We start from the raw sequence: 13,253 nt of genomic DNA on the forward strand, positions 1-13,253 counted from the left end.
CTAATTCCTTCTAATACTTAAATTTTGAAAGCAATAGGTACTATCTCTAATTAATTGAGTGCTGACACATTTAAACCACACTGGGATTTTTAGGAGGGTCTATTCATAGCTCAGTAGATTTAGGTTGTATTACCTTTTAATAGGCCAACTAAGTGATTACTCTCCATTTACATCTTTTACTTAATTAACCCCCCATACACTTTTTCAGTCTTATTATATATTACAAAGCCTAAATGTGCCAGTCTGAATTTAGATTACAATGTGTTTGTTTGTATATCATGTTTTTCTTGACTCACATTACTGCCTTCCTTCTCATTTTTCTTGACATATCATGACCATATCAGTTAAAACTGAGTACGTAGTGCCTCAATGAAAAACATATAAGGCATCACTACTACAGTATGTATTTTTCATAGTAACCAAGAGAAAATAAACCTGGTTATATTAACAGTATCAGCATCAAACAGCATGTCAATCTACATGATCCAATTTAAAATAGCAACCACAAGTGACAGTGACTGCCCAACAACTGATGTATAAAAAAGCAATATAAAGCGAGTCACTGACCACAGATTTGCAAAACCACAAATTAATCTGGAAGATGATAACATATCCATCAAGAAACAATTTTATATGGATGCTGAACTTGATTCAGACACCAGTGTGTCAGGTCCCGTAGAAAATAATTGATTGTAAAAGAGAAGAGTCTGACACATGATATCGCAGTTCAGTTGCTGTAACTCAACACTTGAAGCCATCATTACAAAGCATTCACCCACAACATGCTATGAATAATCAACTATGCTAAAGCTGTACTTGTGCATAGTAAGGATTTAAAGTGTACCTACACCTTCACAAGAAAATTATTTCAATATAATCATTTTTCTCCACCACTTAACCACTTAATTAGCATTTTCTGTTGGCACCCCACCCAAAGTGGGCTCCACTAAATTAAGAAATGTCCTGCAGCAAGGCTACCTTCTTCAGGGCTTGAGCAAGCATGGTAAAATCCAATCCTTAGTATACAGTTACCAGCAGAACAGATTTTGGGCTGCCCATATTGCAGATTATCAGCAGAAATTGCTAATAGAGTGATCTAGAGAAATGATTAAACTGCAGAGTCCTGCGCTGTAATCATTTTTTTAATTGTAAGAACTCTTTATGGTTTTCTTACTAACTACGGAGTTGAATTTATAATTCATATTTATTTTATTTGGCTTAATTACAAAATAAAATATGGATCTTGAAAGTTAAGGAGATCGGAAGAAAAAAATGAAATGGATGGTTTTGGCTTCCTGGAAAAAAAAGAGGCATCTTTGACTTGATAAAAAAAAACATGTCCTTTTAGTCTTCACTAATTTCATAAACTTTTAAAGGACTTTCAAATTAAAAAATAAAATTTGTGATTGAAAAAACTGAATTAAAAAATAAAATTTGTGGTAGAAAACTAAAGGCCCCTTTACATTTAGCGATGCACCAGCGATCCTGACCACGATACGACCCTGTTAGGATCGATGGTGCATTGCTAAATTGTCACTAGTGAGCTGCCACACAGGCAGATCTCACAGCGATGCAGCAGCGATACAGCGGTCATTACTTACCTTTCAGACGAGGTGATCCTGACGTCCGCCCATCTGCGTCCACGTGTCGCTCGTCGGCGCCAGCAGGAAACCCAGCAGGAAGTACCCGACGGGAAATGGAGCTGCGCAATCTCACGCGATCAGCGACAGACAGCGGGGGAGCCGGTCGGAGGTAATTATCACACATAGCGATATCGCTAGCGATATCGCTGCTGCGTCACCAAATCGGTGATGCTTTAGCGATATTGCTAGCGATATCTCTATGTGTAAAACCCCCTTAAGTCTAAAGATTTAAGGAATTAATAGATTAATAGATTAAATTCCCAGGAAAAGAAAAGAAACTTTATTTTTGAAATAAGAGATAATTTTTTTATGTTTATTACTTTTATGGAGGATAATTGAGTGTTTTTTCTCTGCTGCTGATGGAGTCCCACAGAAAGGATCCAGGACACACAGAGCGTTGAATATATGTGGTTTTATAAAACTGCATGCCGTCAGCCTCTGTGTGTCTTGAATCTTTCCTGTTCAACTCCATCAGCAGCGCAGAAAAAACACTCAATTTTCCTCCACAGAACTCTCTTGGTTTGTTGACCCATGGTTCTACTAAAGCTTTCAAATTGTTGTGTGCTATAGAACTCCATCAGGTGAGCAGGCACTCCGCACTAATATACCTGTTGCTATTGGATAATACCCTATTGCGTTTGTTTGCTCCACAGCTCACTTTGACAATTATTACTTATATGCAATTCATCACGATAAAAAAGATCAAATAAATTAAATGGTAAAAAGGCACCCTTTTGGGGTTTTTTTCACATTCCCTTTTGGCACAGCTAGTGCTTAATGTCAAATACCCAGGGAGATATCAATCAAACAGTAGCCTTGATGAGAGCTTTAAAATTGTGACTTATCATGGTTCCAGCACTGCCCATATGACTCCTTGAAAGTTTTTTTGCACGCGTTCAGCCTGTAAAACTTAATTTTAAAACAGGATAAACACAGATAACTGAAAAAGCAACATGTTTGGAAAGATTCTTAAAAGATCCATAGCATCATTACTAGAAATGTGGTGACGGTCTCCTATAAAAATCAAAAGTTATATCTGTCAGAGTGCAATAATCCAAGGATGGAAAAAAAATTGATTTCATGATCTTGGAGGCCAAAAGTAGCTTGATTCTTAACCGCTAAAGTTATAAAGCTCACTTACTAAAACCAGATATTTCTTTAAAAATTAAAATGTGTCTCAAAATATTATATAGGTGAATAATAATTATTATAGGAAAATGAAAGCAATAGAGTTTCAAAATGCGTGTCTATTACTGTATATCCAGTAGCGCTCTAAATACTTTTATACCCAAAAATTACTCCTAGAATATTTTTGTCATTTCTGGGCATAAAAGTATTTTCATTGATTTTTCTGGCTTAGTACCACAAGATAATGTTTTATTGTACATCATGTATATTCAAACACAGAAACCGCAGAAGAATGCCGACCATACAGTCCCATGCATTATGATGATAATATATCATTTATTATATTAAACAGGTACAATAACAAAAAAAATCAATGATTATAAAAGGGTAAAATTTATTTTATTTAATTATTTAAAGTGTGTACAAATTGGTCTTAAGCTGGAGTCACACATAGCAACTTACCAGCGATCCCGACTACGATATCAACGTGTCAGGATCGCTGGTGAGTCGCTATGTGATCGCTGGTGAGCTGTCAAACAGACAGCTTCACCAGCGATTAGCACAGCAATGCCGAGTGCGTGGCGTCACTGTGTTCGTTAGCGCTGATGCCATATTCATGTCAAAAATAGAATTAAAATAAAAAATATTGTTATTCTCACCTTCCGACATCCCGCGCAGCATTTCCGCCTCTCTCCACGCTCCGGTCCCAGTAGTCCTTTGCGAGAATTACCGCGATGATGTCCATTCTCGCGGGATCGCAAAGTCTCACGGTCATTCTTGCAAAGGATTACTGGGACCGGGAGCGTGGAGAGAGGCAGGAAGACTGCGCGGGACGCCGGAAGGTGAGAATAACAATATTTTTTATTTTTTTATTATTTTACAGCTGATCGCTGGTCTCCCGCCTGTCACACGCAGCGATGCGTGCTGGCCAGCGGGAGATCAGCGACCAAAAAAATGTCCAGAGGTTTCTTGCAGAGATCAGCGATACCGGCAGGGGGGCCGGTCGCTGATCGCTGTCACACACAGCGATCTCGCTGATGAGATCGCAGTTGTGTCACAAAAGTTGTGACTCAGCAGCGATCTCACTAGCGAGATTGCTATGTGTGACGGGGCCTTAACTCCTTTTTTACCATTATTTGTGTTGTGCATATCAACTTGGTTTTTCTCATTCCCATTTCAACTGGTTTTTTACTCTCCTTGGTGCGCATCCTTATTCATAAATAATTTTACCTTTGTATAATCATTGATGTTTTTTCTGTTATTGTACCTGTTTAGTATAATTTTCATCATAATACATGGGACTATATGGTCGGCTTTCTTCTGCGGTTTCTGTGTTTTAGTTCTCTTTCCGACTGTCCACATACCACCACTTTGGTCCAGCTTCTTGGTTGCAGGGATATTATTTTTATTTTTACTTTTACTGTTTTACTTATTCATTCATTGTAGTTTATAGATACCGTGCCATCTATAAGCATTTCCTTTGTTATTTTTAATCTATATCATGTATATTCAGCATGAAAAAACAAATGCAGCAATTCGAAAAGATGCTTAGTGATTCAGATAGAAATTGTTCAAGGACATGACTGTTAGGCATTATTTGGTAACTGCTTATCTTCAACTCAACATCTATGAATGATTTAAAAGGACAGCAGGGTCAAAAAGTGTTGAAAATAAATGGTCCCAGTTGGAAGGCCAATAATGGAGGAATTAACCAATTGTCAATTCTATTTGATTTGCAGAGGATCAAATTTTTAATTGATTTTCGCAACATGTTTTTCCTTTTTCAAAGATATGGTTTATAGATGCTTGTGAAGTATTTCCATTTCATTTGTGACTTAAAAAAACACAAGCTTATTGTCAAAAAGACCTGTTTGTTCGGGTAATATGGACACATTTTAGCATGTGTATAATGGCATGCCCTTGGGATCATGCCAAACCAGGACCTTAGGATGATCTAAATTCAACTTAGTATTACCAGGAGAGTTCAAATGCTTAACATGTACTAAAATTCTGCCATATATAGACATTATAGAAACAGCCTAAAATGCAACATAAATTTTCAACCTCTAAAACATTTCTCCAAATACAATATTATAAAAAAAGATATTTGCACGGTTGTTCTGCCATTATAATGCATGTGTAATTAAAATTGCTCTGCTTTAAATACTGTAAATAAAATTATATCAACTTCAGGCTTTTCTATAATCAAATATCTGTGTTTTTCTTTTCTGGCAGGGGAGCATCTTCGTGTATGTCCTCAGGAATATACATGCTGCACAACTAAAATGGAAAATAAACTTAGTCAGCAAAGTAAATTGGAGTTCGAGAATCTAGTCCAAGAAACAAGTCATTTTGTCCGCACCACCTTTATATTGTGGCATCGAAAGTTTGATGGTAAGGAGATTTTGCCAGAAAAATAGTTTTCTATAAGTCATGCATTTATCACCACTTTAATCAAGCATCATGTTTTATTAAGTATTTTTTGGAATTTCATTTAGCATTTCTTTACTCATCATTTCAATTAATGGATTGGTTGTGTTTCTTTTTTAACAGTTGTAGTTATTATTCATGTGATTCACTTCTCATGAGATTCTGGATTATTAACCAAATTCTCCACTAGAATGTTTCACATTACTGGAAATTCCTGGTTAAAAATATTTAAACTCAAGGACATATAGAAATGCAGTACTATTGATAAAGTGTTGCTTAGAGCTGATGTTAAAAGTATACATGGCATGCATGAGCCATAGTGTTGTTAATGTAGCTGTTGTACTGTTTATAAGGAGATCATCTTTACAACCTGAAATTCATTATGAAGCAAACACTTTTCACAGCTGAGAGGTTTATATCACTTTTACCAATCTAAGCAATCCTTGGCCTTTTGACTGGTCTCATGTGACTGTTCTCAAAGTGCTGTGAGCACTAGAAGATTTCTATGATCAGTAGGATAAACATCTTTACTTATGTGGGTGCAAGTAAATAGAAACATCTGAAGAATAAGAACAATTTTTTTGCATGTCAAACTAGCTAAATTTTATACCAACAAATATATACAGTATTTACACTCCTCAACATTAAAATTGCAAAACTATGAAGGAAAAGTCTTGGATTTTTGGAAATCACAGGATTGAAAGGCATATTAATGAAGTGCTAATGATGAAAGAATGGAAACATAGTTTTAAAAACATCTTAATTTATTCACTATGCATGCCTTATTCAGAAATATATTGATGATCAGATCAGGCGAAATTCAAATTATTTATACATTTGATTTGCAGGGAAGTTATTCACCTTGAAGTTTTCCTTTACTATCCTCAAGAGGACTCTAACTTAAAATTTCAATGTCTGTACCGAACAGTTTACTGTCCAGTGCTAAACGCCGAACACGAACTTTCCCCGAAAGTCCATTGCAACAATCAAAAAAAGAGAGAGGGAGAATTTTCCAGTTCAAAAAGTTTGGGTCCCATTGTTTTGAATGGAGTTCAGGTCCAGGTTCAAGTTCGGGCACAGTTCTGGTACCCACACCGAATTTTGGAACAAAATCTGGGTTGAGTATTAGAACCTGAACTTCCATGGGTCAGCTCAACCATAATTGGCAATTGCAAAGAGAGCTGTCAGCAGTGGATCTTCATGTTTTATGTGTTCAGGTGTATTGTATTAAGCATGTCAGAATATTTTTCAGACAACTATTAAGAACCTCATTGATAACATTCCATGGCGTGTACGTGCGTGAATTTTTGCACATGGTGCTCTTACTCAATACTGAAAAAATTTAGATGAATTGAAAATTCTTTTCTGTTTTTTCATCATTTGTATATAACTAACTTGCCTATCGATCCTGTGTTCTCCATAATTTTGCTTCCTTAGAGTGGCAAATTCAACTTTGAGGCATGTATATAACTTATTCCTAATTCACCTGTAAAATGAGACAGAAAGACAAGGAAATCTGTACAATGCACATATAATTTTATTTCAGAGGGTGCCAAGTGCCAAGAGATTTTTCATGGTTCCACCTGTAGTGAAACCTCCACCAGGGGGAGCTGGTGAGGGAAGAGAGGTTACACACTAAGTGTAGCAACACTGAGCAACCGCACAGGTGTCACAGGTAATGAGAGAATGGTCAGACAAACCGAGTCAGAAACTGTCAGGACAGATGTACCAAATGTGGCAGCAGTACATGTAGTCAAAATACCAAGCCAAGGGTTAAAAAGCCAAACATGAGCGCGGGGTCCAAAAACGTGAGACGGAAGACGTGGTCGGGGTACAAACCGGGGAATCAAAAGCCAGACAGAAAATGTAGCAGCAGAGATTGATACCAAGAGACAGTGTCAGAGATCAGTCTGGGTCATACATGTGGATACAAAGTCAAAGGCAGGAGGATCACCAAGGTACAAGGGTCAGAGACTCTAAACTGGAAGCTTGAGCTATCACTAACACTTGTCAGCAGGCTGTGACGGACTGAAATTGTCCATCTAGCTCCAGAATGTGGCCGAGGAGATTAACTCCTGCATGACTAGTCCAGAGAGAGGACAGCAGAAAATAAACTCCGGACTGGACCATGACACCACCCCTCAGTGTGTCTGGGATGCAGTTACAGACAGCTCGGCCATCCAATCTGGTAAAGTGGAATGCTGAAGCTGTCAGTACTTTGATTGACAGCTTAGCCATCCAATCTGTTACAGAGATTTGCTGAGCTGTCAGTGTGTTGATTGACAGCTCAACTGTCCAATCTGAGACTGGGATGTGTTGGTTGTCTCCAAATATTTATTATTCCAAGAGAATACCATGCTACTTACCTTAGCTGTTTCTCCCAGACCTCTGCCAGATGTACATTCAGCTAGTAAAGTTGGTGCTTGCTGTACAAATATGCTCCGCTAGTCTGAAGGGTCTTCCAGGGTACCTGAAGGACTTCAGAGATGAGTTTTCAGAAAATGAGGTGGAGATACTACCTCCCCATTGACCCTTTGATTGTGCTATTGAACTTATTCCTAACGCCAAATTATCAAAAGCTTACCTTTGCAATTGTATGGGGCCATGAAAGAATATGTTAACAAAAGTTTACAGAAAGGTCATATCCATCCTTCCTTCTCCCCTATAGCTGTTGGATTTTTCTTTGGGGGTCTCTTTCCTTGCCTTGATTTCCGAGAACTAAACAAGATCACGGTTAAAAATACCCACTTCCACTCATCCCGACTTATATAATCAGCTTCTGGGGGCCAGGGTGTTTTCTAAACTTGATCTTAGAGGGGATTACAATTTGATATGCATCCGGAAGGGTGATGAGTGGAAAAACGGCGTTTTTAATGTCTAAAGGTCTTTTTGAAAAACTTGTCATGATTATCTAATGCACCTACTGTGTTTCAAAATTTTGTGAATGATATTTTCTCTGATTGCATTGGAAGACATGTTGTGAGTTACGTCATTGACATTCTTATTTTCACAACAAATTTGGACACTCACCAGGAACATGTCTGTGTTGTGTTACAGAGATTGAGGGAGAACTCTTTGTTTGCTAAATTAGAGAAATGTGTTTTTTCTTTTCAGGAAATATTTTACTTGGGGTATATTTTATCAGCAGAATTGTTTAAGATGGACCCTGGGAAGGTGCAGGTCATAATTGATTCGGTTGAACCTTGTGATCTTAAGGCTTTGCAGTGTTTTGTGGGATTCGCCAACTAATATAGAAAACTTCTCAAAGGGTTTTCACAGATTGCTAAACCACTTACTGACCTTACATGTAAGGGGGTGAATCTCACGTTTTATTCGCCGTGCACTATCAGTAATTTTGAAAGATTAAAAGAGTGTTTTATGTCTGCACCCATTCTGATCACCAAGAACCATTCATTGTGGAGGTGGATGCTTTGGAGATCAGAGTGGGAGATGTATTATCGCAGGGGCTCAAAACGCTTGCTAATCTGCATCCATGTGCTTTTTTTCTCAATAAAATGTTTACCAGCCAAGACAAATTATGATGTTGGGAATTGGGAGTTACTTGCTGTCAAATTGAACTTTGAGGAATGGAGGAATTTTTTGGAAGGGGCGGTTCATCCAGTAGCGGTGATCATTGATCACAAGAATTTAGCTTACGTTGAATCGGCTAAAAGGTTAACTCCTAGACAGACCAGATGGTCCTTGTTTTTCTCTGGGTTTAATTTTTCTATTACATTCAGGCTAGGGTCCAAGGATGTGAAAGCTAGTCTAGATTACATTTCTCCTTCACAACTTCCATCTTCCATTATTCCTCAGGGTATTGTGGTTTCTATGGTAAACTCAGAATTGGAAGAGGAGATTCGTAAAGTCCAGTCATTGGTCCCTTCCGCGTCCAAATTATTTGTGCCTGTAAGATTGTGGGTGTTACAGGAATTTCATGATTCCATCTTAAGTGGTCATCCTGGGGATAGTGCTACACAGAAAACTGTTGCCAGACTTTTTTGGTGGCTGTCCATGCATGATGATATTAAAGATTTTGTATCTGCTTGTGAAGTCTGCATACTCACAAAAGTCATTCATAGCTGTCCGGCTGAGGAATGGGATCCATTGTCAATTCCAAAAAGACTTCATCACAGATTTCCCTCTGTCTGATGGGAAAACTGCTATCTGGGTAGTAATTGATCGATTCAGCAAACAAGCTCATTTTCTTCCTTTGTCAGGATTATCTAATGCAGAAACACTTTCCAGGTTGTTTATTTCCCATATTGTAAGGTGATGGGATCCCTCTGAACATTGTGTCTAATAGGGGAGTACAATTTGTATCCAAATTTTGGAGAGTTGTTTGCAGTAAACTAGGGATTGACTTAGATTCTGCATCTGCTTATCACCCTAAAACCAATGGTCAGACTAAGAGGACAAATCAATCTTTGGAACAAATTTTAAGGTGCTTTGTGGCAGCTTGACAGGACGACTGGTCTTCATTTTTACCTCTCACTGAGTTTGCTTTTAACAGTAGAGTAAATCAATCTACCAGAACCTTATCTTTCTTCTGTAATTATGGTTTTCATCCTCATTTTGGTGAATTTTATAGGTTTAGTTCTGAATGCCCTGTGGTGGAGGTTGCCATACAGAGACTTGGGGATGTCTGGAGGGAGGTTCAAAAGAATATTGGGATTGCTCATATTGGCTAAAAATGAATGGCCTATATAAGACCATCCATTGGTCTTGTTTTAAAGAATGGGGATAAGGTGGAGGGGATAAGGACCAGAGGAGAGATCCTGGGTCCCTGTTCGAGATGTGAAGATGATTGGTCAGGGCCTTCCATCTAAAATTACCTGGGAAGCCTGGGGTCCAGTGGCCCCCTGAGAAGAGATGGTACTGTCACGATTGACAAGTTACAGGCAGGTCCATATATATTTGGACAGAGACAGCATTTTTCTAATTTTGATTCTAGACATTACCACAATGAATTTTAAACAAAACAATTCAGATTCAGTTGAAGTTCAGACTTTCAGCTTTCATTTGAGGGTATCCACATTAAAATTAGATGAAGGGTTTAGGAGTTTCAGCTCCTTAACATGTGCCACCCTGTTTTTAAAGGGACCAAAAGTAATTGGACAGAATTGTAAATAAAATGTTCATTTCTAGTACTTGGTTGAAAACCCTTTATTGGCAATGACTGCCTGAAGTCTTGAACTCATGGACATCACCAGATGCTGTGTTTCCTCCTTTTGGATGCTCTGCCAGGCTTTCACTGCGGTGGTTTTCAGTTGCGGTTTGTTTGTGGGCCTTTCTGTCTGAAGTTTAGTCTTTAACAAGTGAAATGCATGCTCAATTGGGTTGAGATCAGGTGACTGACTTGGCCATTCAAAAATATTCCACTTCTTTGCTTTAATAAACTCCTGGATTGCTTTGGCTTTATGTTTTGGGTCATTGTCCATCTGTAGTATGAAACAACGACCAATCAGTTTGGCTGCATTTAGCTGGATCTGAGCACACAGTATGGCTCTGAATACCTCAGAATTCATTCGGCTGCTTCTGTCCTGTGTCACATCATCAATAAACACTAGTGACCCAGTGCCACTGGAAGCCATGCATGCCTAAGCCATCACACTGCCATGTTTTACAGATGATGTGGTATGCTTTGGATCATGAGCTGTACCACGCCTTTGCCATACTTTTCTCTTTCCATCATTCTGGTAGAGGTTGATCTTGGTTTCATCTGTCCAAAGAATGTTCTTCCAGAACTGTGCTGGCTTTTTTAGATGTTTTTTAGCAAAGTCCAGTCTAGCCTTTTGATTCTTGATGCTTATGATTGGCTTGCACCGTACAGTGAACCCTCTGTATTTGCTTTCATGCAGTCTTCTCTTTATAGTAAATTTGGATATTGATACGCCGACCTCCTGGAGAGTATTGTTCACTTTGTAAGTTGTTTTGAAGGGGTTTCTCTTTACCATAGAGATTATTCTGTGATTATCCACCACTGTTAGCTTGCGTGGGCGCCCAGGTCTTTTTGCATTGATGAGTTCACCAGTGCTTGCTTGCTTTCTTTCTTTCTTTCTCAGGATGTACCAAACTGTAGATTTTGCCACTCCTAATGTTGTAGCAATTTCTTGGATGGGTTTTTTCTGTTTTTGCAGCTTAAGGATGGCTTGCTTCACCTGCATGGAGAGCTCCTTTGACCGCATGTTTCCTTCACAGCAAAACCGTCCAAATGCAAGCACCACACCTCAAATCAACTCCAGGCCTTTTAGCTGCTTAATTGAGAATGACATAATGAAGGGATTGCCCACACCTGTCCATGAAATAGCCTTGGAGTCACTTGTCCAATTACTTTTGGTCACTTTAAAAACAGGGTGGCACATATTAAGGAGCTGAAACTCCTAAACCCTTCATCCAATTTTAATATGGATACCCTCAGATGAAAGCTGAAAGTCTGAACTTCAACTGAATCTGAATTGTTTTATTTAAAATTCATTGTGGTAATGTCTAGAACCAAAATTAGAAAAATGTTGTCTCTCTCCAAATATATATGGACCTAACTGTAGCCATCCAATTTGGTACAGGGGCATTCTGACGTGGCAAGGTGGCTCAGTGGTTAGTCCAGCATTCACCGCCTCCAACATTCCTCTCACGTCCTGCTTGTCCTTTCATATGTCCATGGAACGATTGTGAAATAAAGGACATATAATTTTTCAGCTCAGCTGGTGAGTGCTGCATTTTTTTCTCTACATAGTTTTCTGGCTCAGTGGTTAGCACTGCAGCCTTGCAGCGCTGGAGTCATGGGTTAAAATCCCACCATGGACAACATCTGCAAAGAGTTTGTATGTTCTTCCTGTGTTTGTGTGGGGTTCCTTTGGGTTCTCTGGTTTCTTCCCACATTCCAAAGACATTCTGATTGGAAATTTAGATTGTGAGCCCCATCGTGGACAGTTCCAATAATGTCTGTAAAGCGCTGTGGAATTAATGGTGCTATATAAATGAGTAAAATAAATAAATAAAATACTGAGCTGTCAGTGTGTTGATTGACAGCTTGACTACCCAATGTGAGACTGGGAGGAATTGGCTGTCTCCAAGTGTTCATTATTCCAGGTGATTGCCAAGCTATTTACCTGAGTTGTTTCTCCTAGACCTCTGCAAGACATACGTTCAGCTAGTAAAGTTTATGCTTCCTGTGCCTTGAATTCTGGATGTCACGATCCATTTTTGGATCCGTGGCAGAACTGGATTCTCACATGAAAACTTTTTTCCTTTCAGGTCGTCGGGAGTTAATGTCAGTTTTTCCCCCGGTGGCCACTGGTGTAATTATGTTGCTGCTGAATTTGCTGATGCAGGTGGTGACCACTCCCACCTTCCTTCAAAAGGTCACCTGATGCATCAGCTGACCACCGGTGTTAGAGTTCATTCTGCCGTTAACATGCTGGGAGAAGGAGTTTGCTAGGAGCAGTTGTTCATCATCTGACTTCGGTGTATCTGGTGTTTCATTCCTGCTGTGCTGTGCTTTGCAGCAGAGAGCTAAGTGTTGTTTTCCTTTACCTAGTCTGTCATACTTTCCCTTTGTGTTGTATTAGTGCAGCGGTGGGACCAGTGTCCTCAATTGCCAATTCCCTACTTAGGGACAGGTGCAGGGCAAGTGAGGGCTTAGGTATCCTGCTCGGCAAAAGGTTGAAAAGACCAGTATAAGGACATCAGGGAGATCAGGGCACATCCTTAGGAGAGTGCAGGGGGTGTCCATTTCTCTGTTTCCTATCACAGGGCCCACCATTGTAATTGAGTCCACGGTGTTCCCTTGTTTGTTGTGCTGTTAGTGACCAACCTACTGTTGGGTCGTTTCATACCGGGTCAGTCACTTTTGTGACATTGGGTCTTTATTTGCCTGACCTTGGACTTCATTCTGACCATCTGTCTGATTAATCCCTTCTGCTCTGATCCATTATCCTTCTGGTATTCTAACCTCGGAACGTTACCTGAAAACGCTTTTGTCTATTCTTTCTATTTATGATGTACCCTACTGGCTTCTGACATTGGACTCGTGGCTTGGCCGTGAGAAGT

General features: G+C 39.2%; 1 protein-coding gene across 2 annotated transcripts in view; it reads left to right on the plus strand.

Annotated features, from left to right (window-relative positions):
• The window catches only part of GPC6 (glypican 6), a 1,398,086-nt gene that overhangs the window by 276,421 nt on the left and 1,108,412 nt on the right, over positions 1-13,253 (plus strand). For both annotated transcript variants that reach the window (XM_073580450.1, XM_073580451.1), the window contains exon 2: positions 5,007-5,165. In XM_073580450.1, the coding sequence (XP_073436551.1) occupies positions 5,007-5,165 (159 nt within the window). The remainder of the gene's footprint in view (positions 1-5,006; positions 5,166-13,253) is intronic.

The sequence above is a fragment of the Dendrobates tinctorius genome, unplaced genomic scaffold (genome assembly GCF_039654945.1).
Source record: "Dendrobates tinctorius isolate UK_male_01 unplaced genomic scaffold, ASM3965494v1 ptg000064l, whole genome shotgun sequence".
NCBI classification, from domain to species: domain Eukaryota; kingdom Metazoa; phylum Chordata; class Amphibia; order Anura; family Dendrobatidae; genus Dendrobates; species Dendrobates tinctorius.